Source organism: Acanthaster planci, linkage group LG13 (genome assembly GCF_054643075.1).
Source record: "Acanthaster planci isolate LZ-2023a linkage group LG13, COTS_SCS, whole genome shotgun sequence".
Taxonomy (NCBI): domain Eukaryota; kingdom Metazoa; phylum Echinodermata; class Asteroidea; order Valvatida; family Acanthasteridae; genus Acanthaster; species Acanthaster planci.
The window spans coordinates 2676160-2703135 of record NC_141789.1 but is presented as its reverse complement, the minus strand read 5'-3'; the positions used below and the strand labels follow the sequence as shown (position 1 = coordinate 2703135).

Genomic DNA, 26976 nt, shown 5'->3' with positions numbered 1-26976 from the left:
CCCTGGCTTTCAATGTAGGTGTATCTCAACTTTGTGTTGATTAAGATCCGGGTTTTATGGTAGTCTTGTGTATTTGACACTGATACAGAAGTTTTTGAGGCATTTCCTGTTCAACGTGGACAGAGGCTCAGACTAATACACGGAAGGCCACTTGAGATGGAAACTCACGCAGGGCGTGCATCTTTATTTTTGCATTATAATCGACGAAGACGAAGGAGCAGCCACACCCGTCGAAACAACACCAAAACCTACCGTTTGAGTTGGAAGACTAAAAATAAAGAGAGATCAATTGAAAACGAAATTTAGTTTTTGGCTGCGCCAACGGAAGGACACATCCAAGCGATATTTTGGTTCTTTTTATTCCCTGTTAGAAGCAAGGTAAATGAAATAGGCCGAGCAATCACCTTTCTATTACTGTTAAAAATCCACTCCTCTTTCTTGATTGGGGCCATGATCTTTTTCAACCCGGACCCTTCCTTGCGATCACACCATTAAAATCAAGAGTGGAGCGAGGGAGAAGATGAGCCTTAAGTGCAGTAGCAGGCTCAAATAATACGGGGGGGGGGTTCACAATAGTGCGCCTCCAAGAGTTTGCAACGCGTTGACCAATCACAGTGCGCGAAATCTGTCCACCCAGTGCGCCTTTGGAAAGGGTCGACAGATTTCGCGCCTTGTGATTGGCCAATGCGTTGCAAAGTCTTGGAGAGGCACTAATGCAAATCGCCAGTATTGCGAAATTTTCATCCTTAATTCAATCAAATGAAAAAAAATGGCTCCTGTTCTGGGACTGCGGTAATGTTTCAGTAGAATTGCCATTCCTATCCTCATCAAGTAGCTCTCGTCCACTGTTCCGTACTCAGTACCCAATTGGTGTCCGAGAGAATCGTGGAAATCGAAAATGAGCTGTCACTTTGCGGCAACACGGCAAAGTGACTAATGCACACGCGTGCAGAGTTAAGTGGATGACTGTGGAAATCAGGCGTCCTGTAGTTCGCCTTACCGCGGTGGGGATGTCGGCCGCGATAGTTGTCGCTCGTACAGTATTCATCATCTTCGACGCAATCACCACCCTCGCCGCTAACGTCATCAGCATTGTTATTACATGGAAGACCCTGGAGTTCGCCGAGATGACCAAGATTTTCGCCACCTCACTTGCCCTGGCTGACCTGTGCGTGGGCGTCCTGGTCTCGTTCTCCGTGGTGCCTTCTGCCGTGGGCCGGTGGCTGTACGGGGACGTCATGTGCCGGATCATCGGTGTGATGGGGACCTCTTTCGCTATGATATCAGTGCTGAGCCTGCTGTGCGTCAGCGCCGACCGGTACACGGCCGTCACCAGGCCTCTCCGGTACTACGGCCTGGTGACGCGCCGGCGGGCCGCAGTCGCCTTGGCGGTGGCTTGGCTGAGCACCATCGGAGCCAACACCTATTTGGCCGTCAAGAGCAACTTCATCATCTACGATGAGGTGTTGTGCATCTGCCTGCCCGAGTGGGGGAACCAAGAGATCCTGCCCTATCTAGTAACGGTCTGCGCGATCTGGATCGCGGTACCGTCCGTAGTGACTGTCTCGATCTACGTGCAGCTGTTCCGCATCAGCCGGCGGCACGCCCGTCAGATCGCCGCCCAGGCCGCCCCGGCCATCCAGGGTCCGCGCTCCGCTGACATGCGCGCCATTCGGACCATGTTTGTGGTCACCGGCGCCTTCAACCTGGCCTATATGCCGTTCCTTTTCTGCAACATCTACCTTAACATCAGCAACGACGATCTCCCCGGCGCGCTCAAGTTCACAAGCATGTGGCTTGCACTGTCCAACAGCTGGTGGAACTTCTTCATCTACCTGGCAACGTCGAAGAATTTCAGGAAGACGGCTTTTAAACTTCTCTGCCTCAAATGCCCTTGCGTGCTCACAGCCAGAAATCCGAATGGCGTCGCCCTTGGCCACGCTAACGCTATCGTCCATACGTAAATCAGTAACATTAGAAACTGCACTGAACGCGATATAAATGTTGAAATATACTTCATATTCTTGATTGCTCCGAGTGGCGACATGTTTTCATACAGTCGTACCGCCCGTGGCATTACGAATGATAGAAAACGAATGACAGACCGAACACAATTGCAGTAGGAGTAGGGCCTACTCTGAACTTAAACGATTTCAGTCGGCAGGAGTCCTTAAACCAGCCGAATGTGGCATCAACCTGGTTATATAAATTAACATCTCCCCAACGCAAAAATACATCTTGAAAATTATTGATGTTCGTAAACTTCAGTGGTTTGCATTCCTCCCACACGTTAAGCATGCCGGCCTTGGACCACTTACATTAACCTTGACAGCAGCGTCTTAATACACTTTACTTGGATGTAGTACGCTTGAAATAAATATTAAGTTTCAAAACACCGGTTATTGGTCCGGCTAGATTCCTTGATGTCCACACCAATTTTTACCTTCTCGAATTACAATTGACCTCTGTTTTGTCATGACCATTAGTGCTTGTTGTGTCTTATTATGTGTATTTTAGAATTATTGGTTTAATTTTAGGCGGGCGGAAGGACTTTGGTTGTTGTTGAAGGGACACCTGGCCTTGAGTCTCGATCACTTTTGCTGTTTCTCAGCCGCGTCCCGACGTTTTGGTTTGAAAACTGCGCACGGAATTAAAACCTGCATTGATTGTTATTGGCCCGCCACCCTACGGTGCTGGCATTGGGCTAATCCCTTTCGCCAAAGTTTTGTGAAGGACGTACAGGCGTTGCAATGCATTGTGGGTTACTTGCTGCTTTGAAGTGCACACGTAGCACACACTCATAATTATTTTGAAACATGGCAGACGCAATAGGGGGCGCTATTTGGAGTAAGTTTGGAGTAAAACATAGAGATCATAAGTAGCGTTACCAAGAAGATCTCTATAGAGTAAACACAAAAGATTTGCTTAAACTCATTAGCGCTCTCCTATTGTGTCCGCCATACCTCAAATGGGCTAAGAGTTCATTTCACTTCGCATAACACATTCAACAACAGGCGTCAATTTTCTTGTGTGTAGTGTTTGCAGATCTTAAGGGAGTCTCCATTAATGAACGGGTAAACTTTCCTAAAAGCAGATAAAAAATATACCGGCAGAAATTCACCAATAAACTGAAATTATAGTAAACTGTATAAGGTGCAAAGTAGGAAATAAATTGGATCAGCGTGAAGTTAATTTTATTTAAGGAGAGGATTGTCTTATCGCGGAAACTGCGTGAATTTAAAATCACCCCAAGAGCACAATGGTATGGTCCAAATACGGTGACCGTTTCCGAGCTGCCGGGTGAAAGGGTTTTAAACAAAAGTACAAGGCTGTTTCCACTCGTTAAACCTCCTGTGTTTCAAGACACAATTTCCTCTTTGCTTATAATTATTAGTTAGTTAACTTAAAATGGAGTTTTAAGATTTTCATTGACGTGTAAACTGACGTGAAAGTGATGCGGCCATTAAGCCCGATCGCACTCGCACATGCTTTATTATAATAGGCCTACTCGTTTCAGGGTCACAGACACAAGTCGACTGCGTTCCTGGATGATTTTTTTCATGAATGCGTAATGGTGCATTGTCGAGGAGGTGCCTTATTCCAAGGTAAATTCACTAATAACTCCTGGCCGTTGAAATCTGCCCCTTTTTAAGGGAAGGAAAACCTGTCTAGGCTCTTTTCCACCCCGGATGTTGTTCGCTTACTACAAACGCCCTGTAATTCATAGATTTTACGCAAGATAAATTACAAATTTTTCATTTAATCGCTCAAAATGCTGCTCTGTTTTCTTTGATTTTTCCAAAAAGCAGTTGACTCACACATAAAATAAATCAGTGGAATGTAAGTTGCAGTGAATATTATATACTGTAATCAGCCGATCTCGTGAAATTACAACAAAAAAATCAATGGTATACACTACCAAGTAACTATACTGCTTATAATTGTATACCACCCATGATGCTTTTAGACTCCTCAGCTTCCTTCACAGAAAATTTGTGATAGACTTGCCCGAACAAACAAATAGGAGATGTCCAGCCAACCTGGACAGACCCGTGGAGTTTTACAGGTCTGTGCTAACTACGGCGCCTCACGAACCCCGTGGTGGAAATGTGCATCAGTGATGTCTTTGGCACCTTGTGTGTTCCCGCAGAGAGCCCAAGGTTGTTGGGGGCACCTGCAGGTTTGGATTCACACGAAGGCTTTACAAATTATCATCTTACTGTACTCAAACAAAACGGCAACGGTGCACCTGCCAGGCAGACGAAACTGATCAAAACTGTACAGGTATTTTTTCCACAGCGCGCGAAAGCTGCAGGTCGTACAGTTTGAAAGCATTAAATAGAAATGAAAACAGCTGCCTTTCATAATCCCTCAAAAAGACGGCTCAATATTTTTTAAAAGAAAATTTAGATGGATTAATCTATGGGTTCTGTGGCACACGAACCAGACGGCGCTGTTTCAGCCAATTACAAACAAGACTGCGACCCGGCGGACACAATAGGAGCACGCTTTTTGGTTTAGGTAAAATGGTGTTTACTCCAAGGGCAAGTACTAGGTACTTTTAAATAATGCGCATGTGCAATTCAGTTACACCTAGTTGGCCTTTAAAAGAAATCTCATTGTTACTCACATTTCACCATTGGCTGCGATTCTTGCAACGTAAGGTATATGGTCAATGAAACCTCTTACGATCGGATACGGGTGATTCCCTGCGTAATGATATTATTATCCATGTACCCTGTGAACTGATCCCAAATGGTCGACTAGATAGTCCAAACCACGGATCGTTTGGATGGTGTTAGTCGAACTAAAGTTAGTCGTCGCTCGAACTTTTATAATTGCCCCTTTACTCACTGCTTTCCAAACAGCACCCTCCCAAATGACATGATGCACGTGTACGATGCACGCTGTCATAGTTGCCATACGAACGTCTGTACCCCGTATACCATGAAGCCGATTGAATAATTTCTCGAAACGATCACGCTTAGAAAGAGCTTAGAATTCAAAACAAAGATCTTATGGCAGTGGGAGAGGTGTACGTCTTCTTACGTCATATCCATGATAGTCTACCCATAGGCACTGGCACCTGTTGACCACTGTCTATTTAAGGCCGTAGAGGAGACGTACAGTTCGAAAGCAGTCTGAATTTACAGCCAATGAACGCACTCGTGCGCGAGCGTCGCCAAGTTCTATATCCACCCCACAATTCATCGTCATCTGTGACGAACCTTATTTGCATGGAGATCAAAATATGAATGATGAAACCCTGGCAACTGTGTGTATGCACTGTGCATACCCCCTCTACGGTCTAGACAGGGAGATAGAATCCAATGTGGGAACGAAATCTAGTTTTTTAAAAGGGCGTATTATGAAAACATTAAAAAACTTATCCCCTCCAGAGGGCGTGCTAACACTGTGCCGTGGATTTTTGTCGAACGGGTGCAACTTTGTGGAAGGAACGGTAAGGCCTTCGACTAAAATGAGTAGCTGAGCTGAATTCGTGAAGCTCGGGTTGCCCATCTTTTTTGTGCTGCCGTAGTGTGGGTAATAAGGGCCTCCTGACTGGCTTTTCTAACATTTGGACGCAACAATTGCCTTAGCTTAGTCACTGTTGTTTAGTTCAGCCATTTCAGCTGTAGGCCTATACGCCAAATGTCGGACATTTTAGATTTTCAGATTCAGAATCACACAGTCTGTCCTCTCGTTCCTCCATGGTCTGACTGGACACGTAACATGCGTAACGTAAACAAGGCCAGGCCTGGCCTGGCCCTTTGTGTAGTCCTCCACCAGTATCGACAGAGGGGTCCTGTTTACGGGTCTAATAATGGCTGACATCAGTGTGGTCAAACCTGGAGTGGCATGACTTGTTCCGGACATGCCGGACTGGTAGCTGAGCCTAGCTGCAGTTTAATTTGTGCAGTTAATTAGCCCTGTCAATATTTAAGTTTTTTCTGGCCAATATGGCAATACTGTCAATAGCAATGCTTTAATTTTAAGCAATGTTTCAGCCAGCATGGCCGGGAGGTGAATGAAACACAAGTACCTGTACTTGGTAAGCCTAACATTCCTAAGCCTCTCTTCATCACCGCAGTTTGTGGTAATTAATTTTTCAATGATTTTCATCGAATCATTTTACGGCAATTAATTTCAAATCAGTGGTTGTTGTGTTAAATTTTGCCCTCACTCATTTATGCATATCCCTTATAGGAACAGGCTTAGGCTAGCTACCGGTAGGCCAGGCCAGGTCAGGGAGGGATTAAAATTGTAGGGGCTTATACTAGGCCTACAGTGTGTATGCAACTATCGGTGCATACTGTAGTCCCATTGGTGATAAAAATTCTAAGTTTACCGGATATGATAATCCACAACAGGTGTTTTTTAAAAATTTATCGAGGAACAATGTCCTTTGAGTTCGAGAAGTACATGCCTATTTTTTAAAATGTCTGTGATGTTCCTCTGCTGTAACACAGTTCCCGAAGAAGTACGTCGCAAGACATTGATAAAAAGAAGAAACATGAACACAGACATCTCTGAGCTGTTCAGCTCAGAAAGGTGAGGATGTTAAGATTGCTTTTGGTTATATTTTTCCCCCCAGTTGTTAAAACCCATTTTGAAAGTTTCGCCCCAGTTTTTAAGTACATGTATGTACCAATTTGTAAGCCTCTCCTTTTGGCAATTTGTCGAAGTTGGTTCTAAATGTCCAGATGTGTTCATTGTCCATTGTTTAGTAATTTTCGAACGCACACACCAATTGTATATCTTAAATAATGTTCACATTAATGAAGTCATCAAAAGTCATTAAATTTTCATCTTTTACATCTTGTATCGGTATTTCATGATTGTGTTGCCTTTTCACGACACGTTTCAATATTTGATGTTAAGCCCGCAAATCTGCGAATCACGTCTTTGAAAATGGCCTGTGAAAGTCATTAAAAGTCTTTGAATTTTTTGGGGGGGGTCTTGACACCATGAACCCTGTCTCGAGAAGATTGCTATTTACAGGAAGAAGGTGTATTTCAAGGGGATGATCCAGAATTGAAAGAGTACTGTCATGAAGTTACGTCAGCATAATGTATGTATGACATCTGGGCCCAATTTCATGGCGCTGCTTACCACAGAATTCCGCGCTTACAATCTCCATTCTGCGCTAACCACACTAGCAGAAAAATTCTGCGCTAACCCTTTAAGCACAGAATCCTTAATTGCGGGATGTACGCAGGCGCATAAGCCCAAATTCCTCGCTAACCTGCGAAATATGTTTGCCGTAAGCACAGAATTTTCTGCTGCGGTAAGCACCGATTTTTCGCTTGCGGTAAGCAGCGCCGTGAAATTGGGCCCTGCGCTCTCACACTCTGTGTTAGTTTCTGTCTACCGGTACCATTTCTAGGCTGACAGGGGGCAGTCTCGCTGGGGTTCTGCTTCTGGTCTACATGCCCCTGGGGTTGATCCTGACAGTACTACGTATCTTCCTGGGTTTCCATGTCTTCATCGTATCCTGTCTGCTTCCAAGAGCCTCGCTGATAAGGAGGTATGTATTGTGCATCCAGTCGTTGAGACCATCTCTTCGGAAGAATGAAAATGTTGACTTTCTCTGGGATGATGGCGATTCAGATCATTGGGGAATGCATCCAGCAACTCGCTGAACACAGAAATGCACAATGACCTCCAAAAAGGGGGTGGAGACTATAGAATTGTTCCAAAATAGTAAAACTTTTGTGTGACTGTTACGGGCTTTACAACATTGCATGTCTCTAGTCTGTGGACATGTCATGGTTAGGTCAGCTGTTTATTCAAAATAGGAGTGAGTCAATTCGAATAATTCACAGTTTGAATATTAGACCTTCAATTTGATCAAATATCTAAATCAGTTCAGTCGTACCGACCGGCAGAGTGTTGATGAACAAACTATATACAAAATCAGTTGCAAAAGCACACACGATTGTTCATAATCACTATAATAGCTTCTCACGTCTAGGAGTATCTCCAGCCACGATTTTGCAAAATTTAAGAGATGAACAATACTCCCTGCCCTGTTTCTATTCTATTCTAAATTTCTATTCCTTTTAAATTTGTTAAATGAGTAATTTACTTTTTGAATCATTGTAAGATTTGTCGCTTTTCATTTGAATCTCCTAGAAAAAAGCCTCCACAAAGGCAATTTTTATCATTGCAAACAAAAGAAAATTCTCCCTTTCTTTTTCATGAAATTTGCATTTGAATATTCTAATTTGGAAAATAATATTTAAATCTTTGAGAACTGATCGGATATTCGGCACAGCCCTAGTTCAAAGGGCTGTGCCGAATATCCGATCAATTATCAAAGATTAAAATTTTTTAAATAGTTCCAAATTAAGTTATCAGAAACCTCAGAGATGGTGTTTTATTTACATGTACACTACATGAATACCATATTCAGGTACAGTCCACTTGCTGGCAAGACCATATTCAAGAATGCTGTACTTATAACTTTTTATACCATTACAAACCACTCCTCTAAGGTTACACTGAAGCATTTCCCTCTCTTTTTGACACAAAGAGCACGTGGCAAAGATTTCAGTAACCACTTTGCACCCAGTGTGTGTCCCAAAGTTTGACAGGGTGAGATGTTGTGATTTTTTTTAAGCGTTCATATTTTTTTTGTAATTATAAGAAATGGTGGCCATTTCTGGCCACTGTAGAACAGCAGCTCTGCCTCCAGCCATGCACCCCCCCAAAAAAGATGGACAAACACAAAGTTTACATGCTCATTTATCCCTTGACGCTTGGACTTTTTTCTGAAAGCTGACTCCAAGAATTCCAGCCTCGCTTGGCCACGAAGGCCACCTGCCAAACCGCAAATTCTCTGTTTGAGGCCCTGCGTGCTCTGTACGCTTTGATTCACACGGTGAAAAAGCTCATTGCTCGGTGGCATGCGGCTCTACTCACCCTTCCACATTCCCGTTGCCTCTTTTCAAAGTGGGGACTATTGTGAAGCTGGTGATTATGATGCAAATTCAGCCTTTTCATTTCTTGGCAACACACAAAGGCCAATCACCATATATACAAGAGCCAGGGCATGCCTTCTTTCACCGTGTTCGCTCGAGCGTGAGCCGCGAAAAATAGCTGAAAAACGGGCTGAGGGATCTCAATTTTTACGGCGCTCTTACCGCTTCCCGGTGAGGAGGGGTTAATGCTCGTCCCTTTTTTTAGTACATGGAACGGTAGAGTGCTTTCCAAAGTGTTTACTGCAAGCCTCACTCTGTGGTCATACTGTTTGTGTGTTATATATTTACATTCGTTTTAAAAATAATTGAATTAGCCTCTGCAGGCTAATGTCAAAAAGCTTTGAACAGACTGAAACTCATAAAAACAACAGATTTGCAATTCTTCACATAGCCAATATGGCCACCGAGAATATTTTCACGTATAGTTTATGCGTAGAAAAAGTCACAATAGAAGAATCTCTACATATGTACATGTATGTCATTGTGCGATGTCATTGTGCATTAACATGGACACTTAAAGCAGGTAATGTGAAGAGTGAATAACCGAGCAGCGCTACCCAGCCGCAAGGAACACCTGTACTTTGCCATTTCAGGAGGTGATTAAAAACTTCAAAAAAGTTTTTTGGGGGGAGAAAAATGGAACCTCCCCCCAAAAGTACGGTGTGCACACCTCATTTGATTGGAGTGCCTGTCATATCAATTTTCACGGATTTTCATGCTACACTTTATTAGGGAATCGGAGTGAGTCCACACCTGAAAAGTGCCCCATTGGATACCCTCCCCATCAATAGGGGGCCTGCCAGAGGGGATGTACCTGCCATTCAGATGTGACCAGAGGCAGCTTTTAAACCACCAAGCCCCTTCGTTTGTCTGGGCGCAGTTTTCGTCTACCTTTACGTCATTGTCATTATCTTTGGTCGTGAAGGGCATGTTTCTGTGTTCCCACAGTGCGTCCCCGGCATCCCCGTGGTAGGCTCCGAAGTTGAGAACGTACTTGTTGCCTGAGACTTTGAACCTACTGTAGGCAGCCCTACGATTCTGCCCCTCAACGTCCTCCAAGTCGACTTGCAGTGTCCACTTCCCGGTGGTTTCGGTCAGGCTGCGGAGGTAGTCGTTGCCCAGCCAGAACTCGCCGGTCAGGTTGCCAAAGCCCCTCCGGTATTGGTCCCAGTCACGGTAGAAGTCCTCCGTGCCATCCTGACGTCGCTGAAAGACGATCCACCCTCCGCCGTTGTCACTTTGATCGCAGTAGACCTGCAGGCCGCCATCAAGGGTGTCAGGATAGATGGTGTAGACACCGCTCCGATTGTAACCGTCTTCCAGGAGTTGTTTGCAGCTTTGGTTGCGAGGGACACTGTTCAGCTGGCACAAGCCCCCGCAGCCCACGTAGTTGAACGAGGCGCAGGTCGGGTCAGCCGAGCAGTGCTGGGCACAGTCGAGATATGAATTCATAACTGCCACTCTCATGCGGCCTCTCATGCGGCGGTTGACATGGTCATGCGTCGCGTCCAGAAGTGCAGGACTGGTGTCTGGCTTCACGTGCAAAACTAGCCATGTTGAGATAAGGACAACAAGGAGGAATCGACTTGTGCCAACAGACAAGAGTGCGTGCTGGTGCTGCATGATTGACATGTTGACAACTGGACTCTTGACACTCTCAGCTCGTCAGTACTCGCAAATACCTCCGCTGTTGATTATGTGGTGTCGTAAGCATCAATTCGTCCTAGCAGTTTCCTCCGAGAGCAAGCAGAGACTGTGGTTCAACAAATGGCGTGCCGAGGCACTGAGATCCACCACTAATTGGCCAGCGACGGAAGAAATCTGTAAATGCAGAAGGCCTTCACCGTGTTGGGTGATTAAACGAGGCACAGCACGCTCCATATCTCCGAAGGCCATGGAGGCAATGAGACTTGATGAAATGCATCTCCTCGGCAGGTTCTGTCTGCGGTCACAGTCAATATTGAGTCCTTTCCTTCATCAATTTTTTTTCTTGCATGGAATTGGAGTGCATCAGAATGGGAAAAAGTCCTCACCTGCTAACGAAACTTTATGAACATTACCTGGCTTTGTTTATTGTCGCAACCGTATGCAATAAGAGACAGTTATCAGGTTTTGTTGGATGCGCCGCTGGATTGAATAAGAAAGTTTATTCGTAACAACTTTTTTACCCCCTTTTGTTTGTTTTTTGGCCTTGTTTGATTTGATGAAACCTCCAAATGCATTTCTCCCTACCGACTTCAGGAAACATGCAGTGGATATTCAGCTCATTTTGTTTTTTGCGCATTAATGTGTGTTTCTTCTACAACAACGCCAACAAGATCTAGATTCTTGTTTTCATTGGAAGTGAAAAGAAGTTGGTAGCTTTTCACTTCCTAGAAAATGCTGTCATCAACGTATGCACGAGGGCGCTCTTTTGATGTTATCATACCTATACCTGTAAAAGACACTCCTTGTCAAAGGAACATAAGGACAGTACAAAACCAATCCTTCAAAAGCACCCACCAACACTCTTTTGTAGCAATATTGGCCACTACTGTTGTCCAAACAAGCTTTTTAATGCGAAAACCAAGTATGCCAGCCCGGTACCTGTCCCAGTCACGATAGACGTCCTCCATGCCGTCTTGAAAGACACTCCACCCTTGCATCGTCAGTCTGAGTGCAGTAGGCTTGTTGGCCACCACTCAGGCTGTCTGGGTACAGCATACGTTGGAGATAGTGCTCTGATAGTTACCAGCTACGGTACATGTAGTTGGCAAAGAGAGAGTTGGAGATAGAGGAGGACCAGTAACCAGTATTGTTGGCCGTTGTTGGGCTGTAACCATCATCGGACTTTAACTAGAATCATAGTAGGCACCTCCAGCCTGGTTGATGACTTCGTCAAGGTCAGAGTCGTGGTGAGTAGCATTGTGCAGTTGGCACAAGCCCTCACCTTGGAGATAGTTGAATGACACACAGGCTTGGTGGGCCAGGCAGTGTGCGGCACATCTGAGAGAGGAACTTGCAGTTTTCTCTGTGAACACATGCCCTCTCAAGGCATAACTTCCAACATGGTACGTCGAGTCTCGAGTGCGGCATGCGTCCAGCCTCACACGTGCTATCAGGGACGCCACAAACAGCAGAACTGGAAGTAATCGGCTCGTGCCCGTGTACGAAGGCACGAGGAAGAGTCGCATTCTTGCCATGTTGAAAGGCAGACTCTCCATGCCCTAATCTTATCTCCAGTGGTATTGGTAAATATGACTATTTTGAACTGTTGCAATTGTTGAGTGCTGTTCCAGCTTTATAAGGCAGTGGTGGACAATGGATGGTTGTAGAGGTGCTGGTCAATAATTGACCAGCTGAGGGTGAAGCGCGACTATGGACGAGGCCTGATGGCATTTGTCATTGGACAACAAAGGCACAAAGAATGTCCAGAAAATGGCCTGCCTCACGGAATGTTAGCTGGTACAGCATCTGATGAGGATAACTGGACTTTTAATAAACCCTAAAGGCAAGGTGAAAGAAGGTCCCACTAATTGAAAACTACGGTCAAAGTTCCCCGGGGGTGGGCGGGGAAGGTTGAATGCCAGGGAATCAATAAGCAGGTGAAACGAAAAGAAAATAATAAAGAGGCCAATTAGACCATTGATCATGCGTAGTACAATCACTTAATAATGGCAGTACTGTTTTGGGCCGAAAATTTCGACTTGAGAAAAAAGGCAAGATGTAGCAGCTAAACTGGGATATATACTACTAAAAAAAAGTTAAGGACCACTTTTTTCTTAACTTGTAATTTTTTTCCAAACAATGAGTGGGGTCTAGTTCTTTCATTCTTTGTTTGTCTAGATCGTGTTCTCATTGGAATAAAAACTTAAAATAGTTTTTCAAAACGTCAAATGCACATTTTCAGCAATAAAATATCTCGTATACAAAAAGTATGCACACAATAAAAAGTGGTCCTTAACTTTTTTTGAGTCATGTACATGTTCAGAAAAACACCACAAATGTACTGATTTGCAGTGACCACTTGCGGAGTATTTTTACAATATATCAATACCGTAGCCTCTTATTTCTCAACAATTTTGGGTGCACCCAGACGCGCGTGTTCAGGGCGCCCATGGTAATGACACCTTTTGGGCAGAGTTATCCATCTTCTTCAAAGATCCATACAATCTTTGGTTTTCACTTCACACTCATGCCATTGAAAATTGAAACACTGTCTTATAAAGATGGACATTTCCTTGTTTCTTGTCAAAGCCCAAGTTGCATGCCTGATGTACTTATCCATCGCAAATTGGAGTACTTTAATTAAGGGACATTCAGTTGAAATTTTAACACAGGTCCCGGTAGGTGATTCTCATTCGGATGAGAGCAATTTGAAAACTCTACTCAGGTGCACAGATTTTTTTCAGTACATGAGAAACAAAGGAAATATTCCACAAGGATATAAATGCATGTAGGTAAGCGTGGGTGGGAGTAGACAGGACCTCATGACGCTATGGGGCAGTTTTTATTCTTAGGCAAATTACCTGTAGGGCTGAGTGGCTCCCCACTTTTTTGACTCAACATGCTCACGCCAGATGGTATCACAACTGGTCTGTTCCCGGCCCCCTGCACTTTGAAAATCGTTTGGCAGCCGTTGGTGATTTATCATCTTTCTGGTGGCACTGCCAAGCATCTTGGCGCTCGCGGTGAGCAGCGTTGATCGCCACACATATTTTTTATCTTGAAACGGCACAGGTAGCCTTGCGGCCAAATGATGAAAAAAGGTTAGTGGCTACAATGCAGAAATAAGTCATTTTCAGTGAGTTGAGTGATGGCAATATAACCAGTCAACCGCTGAATTGACAGCAAGCGAAGCGTAAAGAAGGTGATATCTTGTATTGATCACAGGGCTACTTGAGCAACCTTCTGTGCTAAAATTAAGTGGTGCAATGGAATGGGTGCATGGTGCAGAACAAATGCCATAGAATTGCAGCCAATTTGGCTTCTTGTCCGTCACAGGTTGAATCACAACTCTTGCCATTGGTCGTGGGGGGGGAGGAGAACAATAACAAAAGGGGCGTCTCTGTCGGAGATTATTTGAGTAGCTTTTGACATACATCTACATGGACCAGTACATGTACCCGCTACGTAAGTATGATGCATTTGGTAGGGGCTTTCTTTTTGGCCGGTTCATGCTTCGCGTGAAAGCAAAACCTGCAAATTTACGTGCTATTTGTGACGTTCAAATCAAATATTTGCGTTACGAATTTGCCAAATTTGAACACACTTCAATGCGAGCAAAATTTAGATGCAGATTTATTGTGACGTCAAATTTGCTTCTCTGGCATATTCGCCCGAAGTATTCGCCGTCAGTCTGTATTGATACCACGGACCTTTTGCCCACAAATTTGTTGGGGTCACGAGGCTTGTCTGACTGATTCTGGAATTAAAAAAAAAAAAAATTAAAGTTTGTTTTCCTGGGAAATTATTTACTGGTTTGATGTCTTTTTAAAGCTTGGCTGCCAGAATATTTTACCTTGTTTGCAGTGCTGGTAAAATGTTGACCGTGCCTATAAACATCGAGTTTATGTGGAGTTCAGCAGGATTGAAGAGCTGGTGCGCGACTCTGAAATTGGTCGTGAAAATTTTCTCTTGGAAATATCTACGTAAACTTGTGGGGGAAAAAGGAGACTTACAATTTTGCCACAGTTGCTTATTAATACACCCGCCACAAAATGAACCACCCTAGGTTTTCAAACCTTTATGCGTGCAGCACTTGTTCACTCAGAAATCAAAACGAAGAGAAAAAGTACGATTCCAGTGCCTGTTTCTGTACATATATTTTTCAAGTCCTCCCCCCCAAGAGTCCTGCTGTTATGAGCCCTGCGATGGTGCTCAATAACTGTTCACTATGGGCACTGGGGAAAAAAATCAATCCTCAACTGATGAGGAAAAATTAGCAGCCATTATCAGAAACACATCTACAGTTATGAAAACGTGCAGTCGAAAAGTATTGGCAGAAATTGGCGGTGGTGATGGGGAGGGGGGAACTTGCCTCCATTTGCTATTTTGCAATGTACACAACCTACATGTATGCGTAGGCCGCAGTTCATCGGCTTTCGTATGGGTGTCACAAAGGCTGACAGCATGCAGGATGCCATGATGTAGACAGTCACAGACGAGATGGTGGCAGGCGTCATTCCACAAAATTGTACTAAGTTGTACCCGAAAGTCTGAAACTTTACGTGTGAAATTATTATTATCATTATTATTTCCACTTTCTTGCAACCCGCAGGTTGAATTGTGAAGTGGTTACATCCAACGTACTGGGTACAAATCAAAAAGAAAATCAGTATTAGAATTTGCAAAGGCTAAGAAGACATCACATAAAAAATTGCAATTCCATTCCACAGAGAAACTAAAAACATAAACATAAGTAAAACCAACATTGATAAAACAAGTAATACATTTTACATACCTGACATAGAATAAATTAATGGTGATCGACAAGACATTAATATTGCGCCCTCTCCCTCATACATGCAAACTGGATTGTTATATAAGAAAACCCCAATTGGTCTTTGAGTATGTTGTTTAACAATCTGGTAACGTATGGAATCAATAGGAGTGTGAAGTAACTCAGAAATTATTGATTGAAGCCTAGCCTGCTATGAAACTGGTGCATCACTTTGCTATGTTTCACTTGTGAGGAGCTGTATTATGGACAACTACGTTTTCATTTTTTGGTCACAAGGAGAAAACGGGCACAATACGTAGGACACATGTACTCAAGCAAGAGGCACGTTCATCGTGGGTCCATCACGCCAGAGTGTGTGGTGGCACGGGCCTGGCTGTTGACTTGATGTAGACAGTTGGCAAAGTTGAGCATGATCTAAATTTCGCCGACAGTTTTCATCCTGGTTTCTGTTGGGATGAAAAGTTTTGTCGGGGCCGTTCAGGGACGCTATGTGCAACTCTTTACATCGATGCGGAAACTAAGCTTAACAGTTTCTTTAAACCTCCTGGTATTGTTTGTCCTACAGGGTCATTCTGCGAGTGATGTGCCTACTTCTGGGCCTTGTCGTCTCCCACGAAGGTCTCGAGCAGAGGGACAAGGCAGCCAAGGTCATCGTGGCCAATCACGTCTCGGTGTTTGATCACGTGACGATAGGACTGGTCGTTCCATCCATTGTTGTGAGTCGGACTTTTTGGGTGCATTAACCTGTAGTGACAAAATGGCAGTTTAGAAAATCTGACATTTGCTTGGTGTTTCATCACATATACAGTGTTTTCCCCACAGCCATGGAAACACTTCTGTCGGATATGCCTTCACCACTTTATGGGGCAAATTTTTCTCTTGTTAGGCAAATTAGGACTGACCGAGTCATTGGGACTCGCTGCTGTCCTTGCAGTGTTTTGGTCCACACAAAAATCATTGCAATGACGAGGGTATGTTCCCAGAACTACTGAGCTTTGCCACCTTTTTTCCCCTCTCTTTGTAGCCCAACGTGTGGAGCTTACCAGCCTTCATGACCTGGGCACTGGGCTACACAGAGATGGGAGCCAGGGAGGGCCGACGGACACTCCTGCTGAACCTCAAGGCTCACTGTGCCCGCAACACCCTACCGATCACCTCACTACCGGAAGGCGCCATGACCAATGGAAAGACCGGTCTGCTGAAATTTAGGTACGGTACTCTCGTTAGTACCCGGATGACCCCCCCCCCCCGATGATGATTGATTTCTTGTGTGTAGAAATGAACGAACCAATCAGAGCTAGGGTGAGTACGTTATGGTACCGCCCTCTTTCTAAACTCACTGCACACAGCACAACTGCCAGGCAGATGAGATTGGACGAATCAGTGGCCAGTCTGCTGCTTTTGCACATGACATTAAGTGTGAGGTGTTATCGGGGCGGTCTAGGTATAAACCAACACCCCTTGTACATATCTTGTAGCATAGAGCTTTCTTTGAAGAAACATCACTCACATTTGACTAGCCCAGCCTTCTTAAAATCGTGGACTGAACAAGATAAAAAGGAAAAAAATGTCAAATGCGGAGAAAGAATCTGATTTAAGTTTCATTCAAGAAAGAAAATTGGTCGTATTGGATTGGAACTGTATATTTCCCATTGTTCCAGTTCTTATGGATATTGTCAGGAGACTTGAACAAGCTCACAGTGAAGTGCTAAGGCACCTACACTTGTAAAAAGGTTGTTGCGGGTTCAAATCTAACTGAAGTTGGCTTTCAGAAGTTAATTCTCACAAACCCTTTGGAAGATACTCAGAGTATCTTCCATAGAGTTTATGAGAATTAAGTATCTTCCAAAGGGTTTGTGAGAATTAAGTTCTGAAAGCTCCGCAAACAGTGCCGATAACGTGATGCCTGGGAATAGAAAATGAAATTCAAGAAAAATATACCTCACAATTTAAAACTTCCTCCCAAACTAATTTTGCTGAATTCTTTCAGTACTTGGCCGTTCGATCTTGGCGAGGCGGTCCAGCCTGTCGTCCTGAAGGTCCGGCGACCCCTCCTCGGTGTCAACGTGGAGACCATCGGCAGCAGCCTGTGGAAGGACATCTTCTGGTTCTTGTTTGTCCCTTTCACGCACTTCCACGTCAGGTTGGTCATTGACTCCGGGCACCCTGCTGGTGGTCAGCGTGCAGAATTCATGCCAGGGGCTTTAAGCCCTCCGATGCCCCTAGCTTGCTTGCTTGTCCCACCACCCTTACCTCACCTTTTTACAATTCACCCCTGGCCTTCAGCCGTCTGGTGTCACCTCTCTCCCTTGACCCCAGCCTCTGACCCTAACCCTTCCTCGCCCCCGTGCCTTCAACTCTTACCCCAAATCTGTTGCCCCGGTCCCTTATCTACAGCCCCAAACCCCTTTCCTTAGCCAACTGGATACAGTGATATCAACAAGTGATTGAGAAGTTGGACTTAGTTCCTGAAACCGAATATTTATGCCTTTTTTTCTTGTCCAGGCTACTGCCCTCACAACGACAAGAGGAATCGGAGACTGTTGAGAATTACTCCAGACGCGTCCAGGGCATAATGGCCCAGGAGCTCGACACCAAGGTCACCCCGTTCACGAGTGCGGACAAGGCAGAGTACATCAAGCGGTCCTTCATCTACCAACCTGAAGGTTGGGCTCATTTGTCCGTTGTCACGACTGATCAAGGACACAGATTTATGGAAGATTCAAACAGAGACATATTAAGTTCTTGGGCATTACCATGAAGTGTTTTTCTAACCCAATGTTGTCCAGCCTCGACACCTCAAGTGGCCGCTCAACAGACCACCCCATCCCCGGTCCCCGCCACCCCCCAACCCCAGGCAGCTCTGCCCACCCCCACCGAGCCACGAACCCCAGCGGGCGGGGCTACAGCCCACAGTGACGACAACGAGAGACAGCTGAGGCAGATGGTGCAACAGGTGAAGGAAGTCCTGCCATACGTCTCAGAGGCAGCTGTCAGGAGAGACTTGGGTACGCTGATACGTTAGGGTGCCAAGGGGGTGAAATCTTAGGGGGTGTGGCTCAGTAATTGGGCTCGGTGACTTGTAATCAGAGGGCCAGGGGTTCTGATCCAGCTGCCAGCGGTGCGTTGCACTGATGACAGGCGGCGTGCTAGCGCAGGGCAGCGCGGTTGACCAGCACAGATGTTTCAGTCAGTTCACAGACACATACAGGTGCACGTCCGGGTGCCAATTTCATAGAGCTGCTTAAGCACAAAATTTGCTTGAGCGTGAAAAAACCTTGCTTGACAATCAGGTTACCAGCCAAAACTCCATGTGATGTGTATTGTTTTGGAATGGTGTTCACCTGTCGTTTGGTTAACATGACAATCACGTAGATTTTGAGCTGGTAACCTTTGTTTTTTTAAGCAAGGTTTTTGCACTTAAGCAACTTTTGTGCTTAAGCAGCTCTTTGAAAGTGGCCCCTAGTTGTGGGTTTCTGGGACAGGGAGTGGGTAAAATGGAGAGTCTCTTCCTCAAAACGATCATTTAAGGACTTTCATCTCTTCCTTTGCTGCAGAGAAAACAAATTGCATCGACACCACCATTACAAATATCCTGGAAGGAAAGATCCCCTCAGAGCTGCCCGAAGCCCCAGATAGGACGGAGCAGGAGGGTGTGGGAGGAGCATCCGCCTCTCCACCCTCGACCCCGTCACCTAGTGTGAGTCTCCGTCATAATGCCCACTTTCAAATCGGTTTCAACTCCACACTCCAGATCTACACTCATTAGTCTTCCCTCAAGCCTCCGACGCGGCATGCATGGAAAACAGTCTCAACTGTGAGGGGCGCTCATCAACCGACCCACAACTTGGTCGATTTGGCCCTTCGCTTTTGTCAAATATTCATTTGTTTGTGCGCTCGCCAATGTTTGTAATCTTCAGGATCCCTCATTGAAGTGACTGCGCGAAAGCATAGGAAATAATGCTTCCCTCCATTTTGTGGAAGACCTTGATGGGTGGGTGAGTTTTTTCAAGCTTTTCCCCCCAGGTTTCTGGAGTGAGCGTGTAATTCCTACATGTGTTGAACCGTCCATTTTCTCTTCTTTTCTGTTTCGCAGTCGCTGAAGTTTGCTGCTGCCTCCTTTGGGAAATCCTCCAATGCCCGCCAGCTCTCTTACAAGGAAAGAAAAGAGGCCCTTTTTCAAAAGGCCCGAAGGTACGAGTCTCCTTCTGGAAGGGGAAAAGAGGTGGAAAAAATGAAATAGGGGGGAAGGAGGAGAACGCATGCCAAATGGATCATTACGTTTGAAACCAATGCTGATTGGTATTGATGTAACTAAAAGTAACCATTTCTGTTTTGCCAACTTGTGTTATTTTGTGTATGAAATATTTCCGGAGGATTTTTTAGCTGTTTTTGTACTTTTTTCTGACAGGCACTACATGGAGAAGCATGGGATTACTTTGGACTGACAAGGCCACTGACTGTGCCGAAACTAACAGTCGCATAACAATTACAAGACATTTTTTACTCCTTCTGACGATGCACTGACATCCTCAACACTAGTGCTTGAAAAGAGGCCATAGTTTGCTGGATGCTTTTGTCATTTCTCAGTTTTTTGGTCCATTTTCACAGTAACTCCTCCTGAGGAGCAGCAGTTTTGTTGGAAAACCATAAATTGACCGAGGAAACGAAAAGAGAGTTTGAGCTGAAAATAAAAAATCAGTCATTTGCTTCAGTATTTACGCAACATTACGCAGGACGGCGAAGGTACTTGCTTCGAATACAAAAACAATTGGCCTCTGTAATCAGTGGTGTATGCTATGGAGTTGATATGGACGTGAAAATGTGGGCAGGGCTTAAGAGAGCCGTAGGTGGGAGGAAAAGAAATGTAGAGTGAAAGGAAGGAAGGGGCGTGTTCATGTCTATTCAAGAACAGGAAGTTGAAATACATGTGAGGGGAAACATTAAACTAATATATGAGTAGCATCTCAGTTTACTGATTTGAGCCATCATCGCATTCATTTGCTTCCTTTCTTTGTGCGCACCCCTGGTGTCGTCATTGGTCAAGGCGTGCATGGCACATCATGTGGTAATAAATTATCTCCGACAAGGCCGGGAGATCGTACATTAATTACATTTGCCAAATGAAACTAAATGGTCGAAAGCAACAGATATCCAAGCACGTATTTCTTGCCTTTGACTTGCCCCAACATTCAACTGCTCTTCTGAATGATCAGTGGTTTCAACTTCCCTTCGCAACCTTCGATTTAAGCTGTGTTTTCACTTTGTATTGTGGGAAAACTTCCCGAAGTGTACACTTGCCGGATGAGTCGGTTACTCGGGCCAGGCCTGGGTGAACGCGAGATGTCAGGCGAGTGTGCAATTGAATGCAGTAGGGCTGAAACGAGAAAGCGCGAGGAAGCAATGGAAAAATTGAATTAAAACGCACATCAAGCATATTGAGCAAGAAAACTCACGGACTACTCCAAGATGCAGTACTGTGATGGTTACACACGCGTCGCACACATATTTCGACTTCAGGTGTGCTTGTATTTTGGCAAGTCAAAACAGCCCATTGGTCGAAGAGGCATTAGATATACACGCGCGACCTACACCAACACCAACGGCCTTCTAATCGCTGGATTAGTTTCCTCATTCACAGTACGACCAGATTATTTTCAAGCTGTAAGGGCACGGGGAAAAAACAAGCGAGTAAATCGTACCTGTAGATACGCAGCCCCCCAAGAAAAAAAAGCAGCTCACAAAAAACGTACATTCTGTAATAATCAACATGGAGTGGAGCTCCTCGCCATAGCCTTCAGTTCCATTTACGTAAATTGAAATGGAATTTAACAATTTGCCTCCATGAAAAGGTAACACTGAACAAAATGGTTTACACAGATTTCTTTGATGTTATTAAATAAAACAGTGGAGTACAAAATGTGATTTTGTACCAAACTAATTTGTGCCGACTCTTTTGTCTCTGAGGTCTGTTTTGCAAACACCTGCATTTATGCATGAAACTGAAGAAAACTGCACTGCTATTGTGCATTTTTCCGGTCGGCCTTGAACAAGTGTCCATCGTTGATTGGGTCACGGGGCTTCCTTTTTGTTTTATTGACATTTTTTCCCATTCAAGCTTGGCAGAGATGAAGTCGGAGAAAAGACAAATTGTCCTCTGCCGTGCAGTTCAATAGGAAGGGGTGAGATTTCCTGAAGGTCTTGAAAGAATTGAGTTCTTCCAAAACTCTACTCAAAATACTCCTGTGAGTCGTCTGGAATTCACTATCGCTAGTTTTCTCGCACAGTTTTTTACCTGGGTAGATCACTATGGGCTCCATCTGTCCCACAAGCGAGGCAGACTTTTACCTGCTGACGACATTTGTTGGGCTGAAACACCTGATATAATTTTTAATGTGATTGTTGCATGGAGCACATGCAAGAAATTTTGGAAAAGGCCTGTGCGTGCACTAAGTTGGAAGCAGTGACGGAGTTTGATGGCCTGGCCTTTCCATTTGTCACCCACGAGGGGGCACTTGTGCACGCAATCCACACAGGAATAACAGACGGCAGTGTGGCCTGAGGTCACTTGTGCTTTGTTTTTTTTCAACAGTTCCTTGTTGTCAACTGGCCTGCTGCTCTTTCAGAAACAAGTCCCGGATGAAGGCGTCAAAGTCACTGCACCGCTCTGCGTTGTCGGGATGATCTATTGCTGCGGCGACCAGTGGCGGTGGCCAGACCTCACGGGTGCGGATCTTCTGCAGCACCGTCTGCCGTACGTCGTTGAGCTGTGACCCCAGGTTCCTTAGCTCGGCCTTGGAGAGTGATCCTCCCTCTACACACAAGCGCCACAGAAATCGGGGTGTCAGTAGTGGGGTAGATGAGTCGGGTTGAAAACATGCTCTTTTTAGAAATGCCTAGGAGGAGCTAGGTTCGTGTTGGGAGGAAGATTTTTCCTCGCCTTCCACCTCTGCAGTCAGAGTTCGAATGCCAGCCAGGCTGATTGGGTCGTCAGTCCCTACCCGACTCTTGTGGGTTTCACCCAGAACATTCTTCTGGGCTTTTCCTCCCACTTCTCAACCTGTAATTTCTTCTCAGTGTCTCCTTTCTTCAGGTTCTGTCTTTTAGGCTTTTGAGGTACAGTGACAAATTAAATGGACATAATTGAGGATATTTATTGATCTGAAAGGAAAAAACAAACTGTTCAAAAATGTATTAGCTCTATGACTTCATTCCAATTGGACATGAAGCAAGCAACCAGTCATAGGACGGGTTTATTTCAGATCCATACCTTTGGCTGCTGTTACCGCTTCGGCCACGCATCTCCGGAGCGACTGATCCGCCTGGTGGATGGCGCTTGCAGCACACACTACACGACTCGCCTCCTGAAATGAGAACAAGTGAGAGGTTAAAGCTTCCTGGTTGTAAGTCGGATGGCATGGTGTACGTCGGCTTTCTGATTACATGTCTTTTCAATATTGCAGGTGCTGGACTTTCTCTGAAACGTGAAGAAACTTTTTTCCCCTCTCACAGCATTCATTACAAACACACACCGAACAAACTGTTTGATAACTTTGAAAGCTGTGTACAGTCAACAATTCGGAAGTAGATTCACAAGAAAAACATCAACCCTTTCTTCAGCGTTCTCCACTTCCATGGGTAAAACAGGATCCAGTAGCGCTTCCGCAATCAGAGCCCAAACTGTAGACCTAAGACACGTAAGTAAAAAAAAAAAGAAGAAGAAAGAAGGCACAGTAGAAGAAACGAATTTTTTTTTCTTAAAAAGTCTGTGTCCTTTTGTAAAAGATGTACAGGTGCATTTAACTGTGACTTCTTACAAGTGTCATCCATGTGAAATGCACGGACGTCTGATACACTTTTGTCAGAAAAGTCACGAAGCTGTTGTCTACTGAAAATGGGTGATTGCTTTTCTGTGTCAAACAATTTTGAATGGAAGTTGCACAAACAAAGCAATACGGCCATAAAATGCTCTGCTCACATGGAGGTGAAATTCTGAGACTGAACTTCAAACAACCAGGAAATAACTTTGTAAGAATTACGTGCTGTAAGAAGTTATGCATGGCTTAAAAGCATTCATTTGATTCCTGGACTCACAGTGTTGCTTCATTCTCTAAACCTTTCGCCTCGATGCATAGGGTGTGTTTTTCCCACGATGCAACCTGCCGATCGGGAACCTCCATCCTGTTGGCCATTTTCCTGACCGTTTCCTCCGGAACGACGTTACGACGCTGGCTATTTCTGTCCAGGGCTACCTCTGTGTTGCACTGTAGATAAACTTGACAGAAGCTTGTGTTGTCTGGACAAAAAAAAAATAAATAAATAAATAAATGCAAGAAATGAGTAAAAAAAAAAGAAAGAAACAGCTTTTCAGGGCAAGAGCTGGGCAGGGATGGGGATTTGGTCTCTCTGAGAGTGTTGGAGGCGGAGTCAATTCAAGTGATTGGTGAATATTCGAATATTCGTCCTTCCCATCAATCAAATATTCAGTTGCACAGAATTCCCACAAATGGAGAGGCAAAACATGCATGTTTGTTTGCTGGTCTGTCTCACTGAAGTTCAGGACAGGGGTCCGTCCCCTGGTAAAAGGAGGAAACTAGGAGTCCAACTGATGTTGGGTCCTAATTTGTGATTTATCATCTCAGTGAGATCACACACCACAAAGATAAAAAAAGTGAAAGAAAGTAACATTTTTGCCTTATCATGGGAATATGTACCAGCTGCCTTTAATTTAATCGTAACACCTTAAAATACGCTTTTAGAATGAAATTTTGAAACGAATGCAATTTTGTAATAGAATTTGTCTTTATTACATTATCATCTCCGAACATTCTATTTTTAAAATGAATATTCAAATATTCAAGAATCAATTAAATATCAAAATATTTGACTCAGTCCTACTCTAGAGTAATTAAAGATCTAGTGATTTAAACGAAATTAACTCACATTTCCTTGCCAGTTGGTAATACTCATATCGCATGCTCCGATAGAACATGTTATCATCAATGAGCAGCACCACAGACGAAGCAGGTTGGACCTGCTTGCCTTCTGCCCATGAGGTAGGTTGAGGTTGCTTGAGGGAGACGATCTGGTCTTGCATTGATGTCAGGACCTTGCTCCAGACCTGCAGATGATCGAGGGGGTCAGAGAGAGGGAAAATTAACCTTGGTGTGAAATAGCATCTTCTTGAAAATGGAATGCGTTCATGCATTGCAAACGGAACTCACTACGTGGGGTGGATTTCCAAAGTGCTCATTTCAAATGCGAGTTTGAACCAGTTGAGTGTTAGTCCATGCAGAGTCACACATAGACATGCAAAATAGGTTTTATACACCACTTGAAAAACTGACTTTAACAGATGAAAATTTTTTTTTGGGGGGGTAATTTTGCTCAGATTTCATGGTGGTTCCTTTTTTTTTTTTTAAACTGACTCTGAGAAAATTTGAAAGTTGAGTAGGAACTGAACAGCTGTTCTGGGGTAAAAAAAAGTCAATTCAGGTAATCAGGTGAACAAAGTAACAGCTGTTCCATGGCGACCGCAATGAACATTCATGATCATGACTTGAAATGTGCCCACTGGCTATGTTCTGGATGTACGTACTTCTCTTCTGAACAGGGAGAGTTGTTGTTCATCCAAGGCGGCAGTGATGTCCAGCAATTTGCCAGTCTTCAGTCTTGCCAGGATGCAATCCACACAGCGGATTATCTCTTGTCTGTGGGCCTTCCACAGAGATACTGACGACAACTGAAGGCAAAGGGCATTAAGAAAGTGCCTCTAGTTTGACCATTGTCACCCTGTTGGATTATAAACTAGTTGCTTTCAGGAAGCCTGACACTTATTTAATTGACATGGGCATCGGGGAGGGGGGGCAAGCCTTTTCCCTCCCCCAGAAGAGAAAAATTGAGAAATAAAAAACAAGGACAAAAGCTGAAGAAATGAAATTTACATTGACCGCTTTCCACTGTTAATGGTTTATCATTCCGTTGACAAATGCTCCACCCTTCCCCACCCCAAAAATCTCCCTCTCCCCGAAAAAGTGCTTCCCCACCTGGCAATGGCCATGTTAGTGGGGATATTTGAAAGCATGGACACAGCATGGGAATCTGAAGATTCGGAATCTATTTAGCTCAGAGTTCTTCAGGACTTCTGATATACTGACTGTAGTGACCATTTCTTCCATGGAGATGGAGTTTATGTTTATTGAAATACCAGGTAGAAAAAGACCTATTGTTCGGGGGGGTGCTGAAACTCTCTGTAGAGGAAACCAATTTTTTGAGCATTAACTTTTGACTTTTTGAACAAAAAGAAATTCCACAAATCAGGGGGATTGAAAAGTTAAGTTTCATATCTACCCCCCCCCTTTAGTCGCAATATCCGCTTGGGATTTTCAGCTTAATGCAACCACCCACCACACACTTGCCTGAGGCCATATAATGATGCCAGTCTCTTCAATTACACCTTAGTATTAGCACCTCACAAGCTGACCCAGCCCCTATAGAAGTTTAGTGAACCCACAGTCTTTGGTGGTAAGGTCATGGAGGTAGGAAAATGGTAGGGTCACTGGGAAGAGTCAAACCCCATAAATCAAACCCCCTCTAACCCCCCATCTTGAAACAACCCCATCCCTACAGCCATCCAGTTCTAACAACTCCAGCCATCCCGATGCATGAATGATGAGTACATCTTTGGACATTGTGGATGCAGACTCCAAAATTAGGCCCCGAGTCAGGAAGTGCTCCGTACACTTTGATTAGCAGTTTCATCCAGACAGGAACTCTGTCCTCCTTCCGACTCCAAATCCAGTTGTCTTGGAATGACGTCATCGTAGCACAGATGAAGGACTGCCTCCGTTGGGCATTGGTGGACCGCATCATGGCCAACATCCACGGCAGGAGATGAGTTCAGGACATGGTGACGTTCCATCTTCTTCAGCCTCAGGGCCACTGCGAGGGATGTTTTACCTGCGCCCGGTAATCCGCAAAGCAAGGCAAGACACACCTTCAAGTCTGTCCTCAACCTCTGCTCCATTACGAATAAGTTATCTCATGTCAAAAAAACATGCCATTATTCGATCAAAATGAACTCTGAATTCACGACGAATTCAAGGAATTAAGCTGTCAATGCAAAAACTCTCGTGAACTCGCTCCGGCTGTACCGTACGTGTGGTTCGTACGTCATTGGCTGAAGGACAGTCTATTTTTGTAGGTAGTCCAAATTCTGTTGAACTGTATTAATTACATAAGTATAAGCGTTTCCATGAAGATTTTTATCGATTATAATAAATTACAAATTATTAATCAGCACAGTAAAGGAAAATAAAGATACAGATTCTCCACAAAACTGATTACTATATTGACAAATTAATCCATCTGTACATTTTTACCTACTATTGACATGGAATCGTCGAGTAAACTTCCGGTTGTGTAAAGTAGTACGCATGCTTTCGTCACATGGTGAAATACGGAAATTTCATACACCATCGAAATGTAAACTTTTTCCCCACAAAATTGACCGAAAACTACATTGAGACTTCACATCGTCATCCAGAAGAT

The 26976-nt window shown here is 44.4% G+C and overlaps 3 protein-coding genes, 1 long non-coding RNA gene and 1 pseudogene across 7 annotated transcripts; 2 read left to right on the top strand and 3 right to left on the bottom strand.

The window, feature by feature from the left end:
- Positions 1–789: 789 nt before the first annotated feature.
- Positions 790–1964, top strand: LOC110977077 (beta-4C adrenergic receptor-like). Its single transcript, XM_022230879.2, has one exon. The coding sequence runs from the start codon at positions 963–965 to the stop codon at positions 1962–1964; it is 1002 nt and encodes a 333-aa protein (XP_022086571.2). The 5' UTR covers positions 790–962.
- Positions 1965–5353: 3389 nt separating this feature from the next.
- On the top strand, positions 5354–21367 carry aup1 (AUP1 lipid droplet regulating VLDL assembly factor). Of its 3 annotated transcripts, none has more exons than XM_022230944.2 (11): positions 5354–5461; positions 6471–6552; positions 7388–7528; positions 15992–16142; positions 16451–16635; positions 17417–17569; positions 17932–18092; positions 18216–18434; positions 18984–19126; positions 19523–19620; positions 19838–21367. In XM_022230944.2, exons 2-11 carry the CDS (start codon positions 6515–6517, stop codon positions 19872–19874), a joined length of 1326 nt encoding a protein of 441 aa, XP_022086636.2. In that variant the 5' UTR covers positions 5354–5461; positions 6471–6514; the 3' UTR covers positions 19875–21367. The 3 variants fall into 3 exon arrangements, with proteins under 3 accessions (XP_022086636.2, XP_022086637.1, XP_022086638.1); XM_022230945.2 differs by having other exon boundaries at positions 5404–5544; XM_022230946.2 differs by having other exon boundaries at positions 5422–5479.
- Positions 9637–10446, bottom strand: LOC147796919 (ficolin-1 pseudogene; annotated as a pseudogene).
- On the bottom strand, positions 12281–15996 carry LOC147796918 (uncharacterized). Its single transcript, XR_015427442.1, has 3 exons — positions 15038–15996; positions 13493–13708; positions 12281–12437 (listed from the first exon to the last, which is right to left on the bottom strand). It is a non-coding gene; the product is annotated as an uncharacterized LOC147796918 (long non-coding RNA).
- Positions 21298–26945, bottom strand: pstk (phosphoseryl-tRNA kinase). 2 transcript variants are annotated; one of them, XM_022230954.2, is made up of 7 exons: positions 26812–26945; positions 25025–25168; positions 24370–24547; positions 23521–23722; positions 23036–23114; positions 22697–22790; positions 21298–22240 (listed from the first exon to the last, which is right to left on the bottom strand). In XM_022230954.2, exons 1-7 carry the CDS (start codon positions 26902–26904, stop codon positions 22029–22031), a joined length of 1002 nt encoding a protein of 333 aa, XP_022086646.2. In that variant the 5' UTR covers positions 26905–26945; the 3' UTR covers positions 21298–22028. The 2 variants fall into 2 exon arrangements, with proteins under 2 accessions (XP_022086646.2, XP_022086645.2); XM_022230953.2 differs by lacking the exon at positions 26812–26945 and adding an exon at positions 26168–26677.
- Positions 26946–26976: the final 31 nt, after the last annotated feature.

Bases quoted from the DNA above. Each gene is read 5' to 3' on its own strand.
- LOC110977077 (XM_022230879.2), top strand. From the start codon at position 963: ATGACTGTGGAAATCAGGCGTCCTGTAGTTCGCCTTACCGCGGTGGGG.
- aup1 (XM_022230944.2), top strand. From the start codon at position 6,515: ATGAACACAGACATCTCTGAGCTGTTCAGCTCAGAAAG. The intron at 18,435-18,983 runs GTACGCTGATAC...CCTTTGCTGCAG, and splicing joins AGCTGTCAGGAGAGACTTGG to AGAAAACAAATTGCATCGAC. The intron at 19,621-19,837 runs GTACGAGTCTCC...TTTTTCTGACAG, and splicing joins CTTTTTCAAAAGGCCCGAAG to GCACTACATGGAGAAGCATG.
- pstk (XM_022230953.2), bottom strand. From the start codon at position 26,452: ATGGAGCAGAGGTTGAGGACAGACTTGAAGGTGTGTCTTGCCTTGCTT. The intron at 23,723-24,369 runs GTGAGTTAATTT...TTTTTTGTCCAG, and splicing joins TTACCAACTGGCAAGGAAAT to ACAACACAAGCTTCTGTCAA. The intron at 22,791-23,035 runs GTTGATGTTTTT...TTCTCATTTCAG, and splicing joins TGGAGAACGCTGAAGAAAGG to GAGGCGAGTCGTGTAGTGTG.